This window comes from Kryptolebias marmoratus, linkage group LG5, assembly GCF_001649575.2.
Source record: "Kryptolebias marmoratus isolate JLee-2015 linkage group LG5, ASM164957v2, whole genome shotgun sequence".
Lineage (NCBI taxonomy): Eukaryota > Metazoa > Chordata > Actinopteri > Cyprinodontiformes > Rivulidae > Kryptolebias > Kryptolebias marmoratus.
The window spans coordinates 22,326,007-22,335,217 of NC_051434.1; the positions used below are offsets into that span (position 1 = coordinate 22,326,007).

Below are 9,211 nucleotides of genomic sequence, written 5' to 3' on the forward strand. Positions count from 1 at the left end.
GACATAAATTCCAGGGAGAATTGATAAGACTTTGGCCTTCAAGGCCACATCGGGAAGCCAAATGTAGATAATAACAGAATTGTTTTGGAACAGGCTGACTTTGTTTTGAGTCTGCCTTGAAGTCTTTGCTGGTACATTCTCGATCCAATAAGTCGAATTTAAGGTCAAAACTGTTGTTCTGAAATGAGCAGCTTCTCCAAGATTTTAACCTTTTCCATATTCTGAATCCAGAAATTGCATTTAGTCCAGAGGCCATTGTCTTTGCTGATGGAATATCAGCCAGTTCGGAGTAGTTTGCAATTTCGCTCCTGTTTACAGTCTGAGTGCTGGTCGATCCGTGAACCCATCAACGAATTTGACGATAGGTAACTGCCTGGTACAAAGAGCAGAAATCCTGTTATCAAAAACCAGGATATGTAAGGAACCTCCACGTCAGTAGGTACACAGTCTTCCACTCCTGCCAGGAATCCACTGTATATCCAGCGAGACATATCCCGAGACTGGACTCTCCTTCACCCAGTCGAGGAAATTGTATCAATTGCGTTGAGAAAGCAGCTGATCAGATCCATATTCCTTAAATTTTTGGAAAATATGTAAAAAGAGGCTTTGAAAAAGGAAAGGCGGCGGGGGGGGGCACGAGGAGACAGAGAGAAAAGAAACACGTCCGCCTTCCACCAGGAGCAGGAAAAAAAAAAAAAAAAAGTGAGGAAGTTATTTTTCATCAAAATATGACAATATTTTTAAGTGGTTGTTTATACAATGATTCAAGCTTTTTTAGAGCTACATAGTTACAATTAGACAAACTTATCAAACAGTAACTTATAGGAGGAAGAATCATTGAATTAAAATAAGTCTTCACAAAACAAAAAATTGCAATAATTCTGTCAGTTTTACAGATATTGTGCTAAAAATTGGTGAGGCATTCACAACACATACGTTAAGTGCTACACGCTACGCAAGACCTTTGTTGAAAACTTTAGCATTAGCTGTGGGGGTCTTATAAATTACTGGATGAATTTTAATTATACTTTGAAAAAGAAATCATTGAATGTATAAATCTACAACTGATTAACCTTTGGAGTCAACCTGAATTATGATGGCTACCAAAGATAATTAACACTTGCCAAAACAAAAATGTGTAAGACTAGTGAATTTTACAGATTTTGTGCTAAAGTTTGATGTGGTAGTATCTAAGAGTCATTCACAACACATACTCTGAGTGTGTCATCTCATCACAGGAGATCACAGATAAAGTTATTTTCAAGATTTCACTAAAATGGCTTCAACTCAACATACAATGATTTTTGTCTAAAACTCTGGTGAGAAAGACAAAGGGTGATATGCATTCTTACCAAGGAATGCTAGGAACGTCATTCTTTCTGGACTTCCTGTAATCTTTTAAAGTGTTCCTAATCACAAGTTTTCCAAACATCCTGAAGGTCTTTCAAAGTTCTTTTTTATTTTCATTTCTTTATTTATTGTAATATTTGCTACTTTTTTGTACTCATTATCTGTCCAGTCCTTGGACCTGACCATTTCACTGATCTATACTTGTTCCAGTTAAAGCCACAGTGACCTGCAGTGAATCTACAATGAAAGTAGAAGTTGAAAAATCCTCCTTCTTTGGACTTCGTGAGGATCATCTTCGCCTCAGTGACCCCACCAACACCATTTGCAACCTTAAGAGACACTCCAACAGAACTCACTTGGTTGCCATCATCCCCCTTAATGCTTGTGGTACTCAGATTGAGGTAAGCACAGGCCATCTAATACAACCACCAATTCAGAGAAAGTTGGGGCTTTGTGTAAAACATAGATGAAAACAATGTAATGTTCTGCTAATCTCATAAACCCATATTTTATTCACAATGGAACGGTAAAGATATCAATGTTGAAACTAAAAATTGCACCATTTTTTTAAATGAGGTAATTTTGAATTTAATGGTAGTAATGTTATAAAAAACAAACAAACAAAAACAGGACAGGTCCATGTTTCCTTCTGTGAAGCCTCCCCTCTTCTTTTAATAGCAGTCTGTTAACATCAAGGAACTGAGGAGACCATCTGCTGGAGTTTTTAGAGGGAAATGTTGTCCTGTTCTTGTCTGATTTTAGTTTCTAGCTGTTCAACATTTCGGTCTCTAATTAATTGGATTTTTTGTATTACGATGCATCAAATGTTTTCTATAGGTGAGAGGTCTGGACTGCAGGCAGATCAGTTTATAACCTGGTCTCCTCTACTGTAAACCATGCTGAAGTAATGGATGCAGTATGAAGCAAAACAATTGGGTATACCTTGACTTCGATGGGGAAGATGTTTTGTTGTGTCAGAGGAGTCACAGTACTTGTCAAATTCTTGTAAGAACAGAGAAGCTTCATGGGGTGGATGTAGCGTCTTTCAGTGAAGCTTCTGAAAGTGATCATCGTAGGGTCAGTGTTAGTTTTTGTAAAGCTCATAGTGGTTCTTTGTGCTTCTTGTTTCAATTCTCAATGCATATTTCAACATTGTCTTGCTGAAATATGCAAGGTCTTCCCTGAAAAAGATGTCTGAATGGGAACATATCTTGTTCTAAGACCTGTATGTCCTTTTTTTATGCATTGACTGTGCCTTTCCAAATGTGTAAACCGTCCACGTCAGAGGTACTAATATACCCCCATACCATCAGAGAGGTAGGTTTCTGTGTGATGATAACAGGCCGGCCTCTCTCCGTGTTCATGGTTTCCATAAGGAATTTTAAATTTGTATCTGTCTGACCACAGAACAGTTCCCCTCTTTGCCATAGTTCATTTTAAATGAACTATGGTCCAGAAAGAGACAGCAGCGTTTCTGGATGCTGTTTATATCTGACTTCTTTGCCTGATAGAGCTTTAATCAGCATTTGCAGATGGAATGATGAACAGTGTTTACAGACAGTGATTTGTGGAAATGTTCCTGAGTCCAGAACAGAATCAGACCTGTTTTTTAATGCGGCGACCCCTGAGGGCCAGAATATCACATCATCCAATATTAACTTTCAGTCTTGACCTTTGAACTCAGAGATTTCTCCTGTTTCTTGAAATCTTTTGATGATATTATGAACTGTAGATGATGGAAGATTCAAAGTCTTCCCAGTTTTTCATTGAGGAACATTTGTCTGAAATTGTTCTTCTATTTTTAATCAGTTTTTTGCATCTGCCCCTCCTTATTTCTGGGACATTCGGTGTCTCTAAAATGCTCTTTTTAAGTGAAGTAAAGTGAAATTTATTTATATAGCACTTTTCAGCAGCAAGGCGATCCAAAGTGTTTTACAACACAGAAACAACAATCAAGTACAGACAGAATCAAATAGAGAAATACATAAACATGAATAAACTTTCCTCTAAGAGGAAGCATTTGAACAAAACAAGTAGTTTTAGCTAATAGCAAGATTGGTATAACTATAACAGGTAATTTGAGTAAACTAACAATCTGTCAGTCGGTCAGTGATGTATAACCTAATAGACCATTTAAACATAAATAGACTTTCCTCTAAGAGGAAGCATTTAAACAGCTAACAGAACGGTTGATATAATGATAATGTCACGGTTCTGGGTAGCGAGGAGAGGACCAGAGTGCAGCAGGTAAGTCCAAAAAACTTCTTTATTAGAAAATAACAAAGCCTGGGTCACAGCCTGAAAGTGCTTCCAGCACCACTTTACAGAAACCTTGGATGTAGCGAAAAACCAGAACCGTATACAAAGAAGGGGACCCAACAACAACAACAGAAACACAGGCACTTAAATACACACAAACATAATCAGAGACTCAGAACAGGTGCAAGGAAAACAAGACACGTGGACAGAGGACAAACCAAAAACCCGAAACGGAACCCAAAAGTGAGATCCTCACAGATAATGAACAAGTCAAGCAGAGAGGGGAGGGAGACAGAGAAAAAAGCATCCTCCTCCACAGAGAGCAGAAAGAAAAACATTCAGTCCTCTTACTGATCTGTTCTGAATTACCCTAAATAGTTTTAAAATGCTGTTCCATCTCTTTCCTATTTGTACTGCTTACTTTTACAGCCTTTTGTTGCACATCCTGTCTTTTTAGAGATATGTTGCTACCATCAAATTTAAAATTACTTTATTTTTTCCTAAAAAGGGCACAATTTATTAGTTTAAATATTTGTAAATAAAATTTGGGTTTAAAAGAGTTGGAAAGAGTTTTATTGGCATTTTATACACACTACTTTTCTGTCATTTTCATTTAATACATAATGGTTCACTCTACAGGAAGATGACGATTACCTCGTTTTTAAAAATGAGATCACCACAGTGGACGACACCCCCAATGAGCTGATCACCAGGAAGCACCTGGTGGAAGCCCGTTTTTACTGCCAGTACCCTAAACGTGGGAACGTGACTCTGGGCTTCACAGCGCACAGGAAGAATGTCACGGTGTGGGAGAAAGGCTTCGGCACGTTCACCTACCAGTTTGAGTTCTACCCAGACAATCAGTTCAGAACCATGATCAATCCAAACTCATACCCTCTGGACTACGACATTGGAGAAAGAATTTACATGCAGTTAGATGCCAGTGCTTCAATCAACAACACCGAGATGTTTGTGGAGTCCTGCAGAGCTGCACCGTACGACAACCCCAACTACCATCCAACCTATTCCATTATTGAGAACGGGTAGGCAGAGCACAAAGGTTACCACATTTTTCAGCTTCTAATCCACAAAAAAACAGTGATGGAGATTTCAAAACCCCACTATCACATGTTAAAGTATACAAATTAAGGATGCTTGACACAGCTCTTATTATATTAGACAATATTATGTATAAAGCTTAATTAATTTCAAGTTTTGGCACCAACAATCATCAAACAATTCTATCAATTTATGTGTACCTTTACATTTTACATGTAAAAATTTAAAATGAAAATGAGCATTTATTTTTAAATTTAAGTTGATTTTATTTCTGGAGATTATTCTGAGACTCTCCACTTGGTGGCATTCAAACACCCTCTTTAGGAATCACTGCTGTAGTGGGGTGGGTTGGGGGGTTTATGAGGAAATGATGTGAAGACTTAAGTTATTAGTTCAGGATAAGTACATTCCAGTTCAGACCATTTCTAATCAAATTACATTCAATTTATTTTAAATACTGTTGCACATTTTATTAATTGAAATTAATTTTATTGGTGAAGTACACTCTAACCAATCCAATTATAATCCATCTAGCCACCTTCCCATCCATTTACTTTACCTGCTTTGCCTTCTCTATCTCCATCAGTCATTGTGTGAGAAGCAGGGTACACTCTGGACAGGTCGCAAGTCCATCACAGGGACACAGAGAGACAAACAAGAGACCACTTCAAGCCAATTCCAACAAGATGACACAGTCTAGTTCAAAGGAGTTATAATGTAACTCAATCTAGTTCATTCTAAATAAATACTGATGAATATTTCATTCCAATTCAGTCTAGTTAACTATAGACTGACCAATCATATTTAGACTGATCCATACTAGATAACTACAGTCTAACTCAGACCAATAGCAATAAATTTACATTCAATTCATTCTACACCCTACTCTCCAAATAAACAAATTTTACTCCTATTCAGTGCAGTTAAGCACCAACTAATCAATCCAATTTAAAACAATTCATTGAAGATGAAAACAGAACAATTTAGAATGTTTAATAAAGTCTAAAATGTCCTTCACTAAAAACTTTTAAATGACTTGTCTGATACTGCAGCAGAGGTTATAATAACTAGGTCTTTTTCAGTGATTTAATTCATGTTGATCCAGGTTACATTAACTGCTTCTTTCACAGCTCAGTATATTCAAATGCAGCCCTATAGAACTGATAGAACAATGAATTTATTGTGCGTTTCTCTGTGACCAGGTGCAAAGTTGACCCGACCGTCCAGATCCACTCTTCTTTCAACGATCGACAGTTTAGGTTCAGCATTGAGGCCTTTAAGTTCATTGGTCTGCACGAACAGGTGAGGAATGAATGCTGCAAATTATGATTTCATTTTATTCAACAGATGACTAAAACAGGAAATACAATTGAATTTCTGCTCATAATTAGAGCTAATAGATTCAGTTTCTGGCATCCAAAGGTTTTCAAACAATCAATAACAAAGGAAGAGATTAGTAACTAATCCGAAGGATAGATTCATTCAAACTAAAGATTTTATCCACAAAAAATGTTCTGAAAAACATACAAATCTTTCATATAAAGCAAACAAATTTGCTAATTTGATTGGTAAATTTATTTTCAACCATTCTAAAAAGGATTGTATTCTTGTCTGCATCTGTTTTTAACACATTCAGGACATTTTTTCCTTGGAAAAAACGAATTATATGAAACTAGACTTCCTTGAAAACATTAATATGCTCTGCAGGCCAAAGGTTTATTCTGGAGGCCTAGCTATTACCACACCAAATGTTATCTGAATGTGTAAGTTTTAGCCATTTTTAAGTTTGATTAGCTGTGGTGGCCATCCTGAATTAAGTTGTCTCTAAAAGTTAACCAGTTGTAGATGCTCATCCAATGATTATTTTCTGAGAGTTTCATTAAAATCTGTCTAGTGGTTTATGAGATAGTTTGCCAACAGACAGACAAACAAATATACAGGCAATTACATGATCAGAACCTCAAAGGGCTTTTTAGGAAAGTATGTAAAATTTCTTGTTTATGAGTTATTGATTTTACTCTGAAAACAGTCAAATTTAGGAGATTTTAGAACCTCTGGCTGCAGCTCCTCCTTGTGTCCACTAGATGAAGTCATTTTGATTTAATGGCACCTTGTCTCTTATTCAGGTGTACATCAGCTGCACAGTCATGATGTGTGAAGCAGGAAACTCCAACACCAGGTGCTCACAGGGATGCATGAACTCCACGTGGTCCAACAGTCACAGCTTCCGCAAAAAGAGAGAAGCCCTGATCCAGAGTGGAAAGCACTTCGTTTCCCAGGGTCCTCTGCGCCTGAAGCGGTCAGCTGACGCCAGAGGAGGCTTAGGTAATGAAAACAGATGTGAAGTGGGGATTTTGATCACTAGTTAAAATGTGGACAGTAATTAATTCAGGGCCATGTCTCTCTGGTTTCCAGCAGTCAACCTGAACCTGAACATGGTGTTCATGGTGGGATGTCTCTTGGCTGCTGTCGGCATGATCTGTGGCGTGCTCATCTACAAAACCAAAATGTCAAAGGTCAAATACCAACCTCTGCCCTTGGAGGAAAGTTAAAATGCAGCATGTGTCAAACTTTCTTTTTTTCATTTTAATGATTTAATAAGATTTTGGATGGGTTTCTTTTTTATTATCCTAACTGTGTACTTGGAGCTAAAAATGCAGCTGTTAATTTTAAAGAAAACAAAACGAAAGATCGCTTGGCACTGCAGCTGCCATGGTTTTGTCTAGTCTTTAACCTTTGATACTTTTTCTGCTATTTCTTGTTGCATTATGAGATAAAACAAGAATCTTGAATGTTATATTTACTCCTACCCAATTATGGATATAAATTAAACAATAATTCAACATAAGTTAACTAAATCACTCCAAATCATTACATGTATTTTATTAGATTTTTTTAATGAAGTTTGATTTCATTTTTAAAATTTATTTTCTGTCTATCTCAGTGTGTGTTTAAAGGTGAATTTGTTATTGTGGAACGGGTTAATAAAAACATACATTAACTTTTTTCTCTGTTGATTGCAAATGCCCCAACTTTAAACTCTATAAAACCATATTTGGGTTCTATGTGTATACAATATGGTAATTTTCTAATATCAAAAGTATTTGTTTTTTGACAGGTTCTGGAGCATCATTTAAATTACAGAGCCTTAAAAAAGTTTTCATACTCCTTGAAGTTGTCCACATTTTGTCATGTTACAACCACAAGCTTTAAAATGGTTTACTGTAAGTCATAGACCAACACATTGTAGTGCATAATTGTCAAGTAGAAAGAAAATTATATATGGTTTTCAAAGATTTTACAAATAAAAATGTGAAAAGTCTAGCTTGCATTTATATTCAGCCCCTTTCCTCTGAGCCCTAACTTCAGTTCAGTCAGATTGGATGAAGAACATCTGTGAACAGCAGTTTCCAAGTCTTGTCACAGATTCTCATTTGGATTTAGATCTGGCCTTTGACTGGGCCATTCTAACACATTTGATCTGACCCATTCCACTGTAGCTCTGGCTGGATGTTCTGGGTCGTTGTCCTGCTGGGAGGTGAACGTCCACCCTAGTCTAAAGATGTTTGCAGTCTCTGATAGGTTTTCTTCTTAAATTGCCTTGTATTTAGCTCCATCTATCTTTCCATCAACTCTGACCAGATTCTCTGTCCCTGCTTAAGAAAAGCATCTCCACAGCATGATGCTGCCATCACCATGTTTCACAGTGGGGAGGGTGTGTTCAGGGTGATGTGCATTTTGGGTTTAGTCCAAAAGGTTCAGTTTTGTTCTGATCTGAGAAGAGCATCTTCTTCCATGTTCACTGTGTCCCCTACATGGTTTGTATCAAACTGCAAACAGGACATCTTATAGTTTTCTGTCAACAATTAATTTCTTTTTTTCTTTTTTCCATAAAGACCAGATTTGTGGAGTGCAGAACTAACAGTTGTCCCGTGGACAGATGTCCCACCTGAGCTGTGAATCTCTGCAGCTCCTCCAGAGTTACTGTGGCCTTCTTGGCTGCTTCTCAGATTAATGCTCTCCTTGCCCCTCCTGTCAGATGTTGCTCAGTCTCTAGAAGTGCAAAGCTGGTAGAGACAAACCTCAAAAGACTTGCAGCAGAAACTGCAGCAAAAAACTTCTACCAAGTATTGACTCAGGGGGTGAACACAAATACATGCCACATATTTCAGATTTTAAGAAAAAAATTTGAAACCACATATCATTTTCCCTTCACTTGATAATTATGCTCTACTTTAGTGGTGTCCTATCCTGGTCCTGCATGTTTTAGATGTTTCTCTGCCTTGACACACCTGATTTGAATGAATGAGTGATTAACAGGCCTCTGCAGAGCTTGAAGACCTGCTGAAAAGCAGGGAAACAACTAAAACATGCATGATAGTGGCCCTTCAGAACAAGGACTGGATGCTGCTGCTCTACTTTGTAATGGTCTATCACGTAAAATCCTACTAAAATAATCAGAAGTTTGTTGTTGTAATATGACCAAAGATGGAAAGGTTCTGAGTATGGGCACTTTTACAAGGTGCTGCACTATCTTTAATGA

At 37.4% G+C, this 9,211-nt stretch overlaps 1 protein-coding gene across 2 annotated transcripts in view; it reads left to right on the forward strand.

Moving 5' to 3' along the window:
* Positions 1 to 7,842, forward strand: part of LOC108250109 — a 14,695-nt gene extending 6,853 nt beyond the window's left edge. The window contains exons 9-13 of one of the 2 annotated variants that reach the window (XM_017439826.3): positions 1,561 to 1,751; positions 4,249 to 4,652; positions 5,871 to 5,970; positions 6,795 to 6,993; positions 7,084 to 7,842. In XM_017439826.3, the coding sequence (XP_017295315.1) occupies positions 1,561 to 1,751; positions 4,249 to 4,652; positions 5,871 to 5,970; positions 6,795 to 6,993; positions 7,084 to 7,220 (1,031 nt within the window). In that variant the 3' untranslated portion in view covers positions 7,221 to 7,842. The remainder of the gene's footprint in view (positions 1 to 1,560; positions 1,752 to 4,248; positions 4,653 to 5,870; positions 5,971 to 6,794; positions 6,994 to 7,083) is intronic. The other variant, XM_017439827.3, reaches the window with a different exon arrangement.
* The last annotated feature ends 1,369 nt before the right edge of the window (positions 7,843 to 9,211 follow it).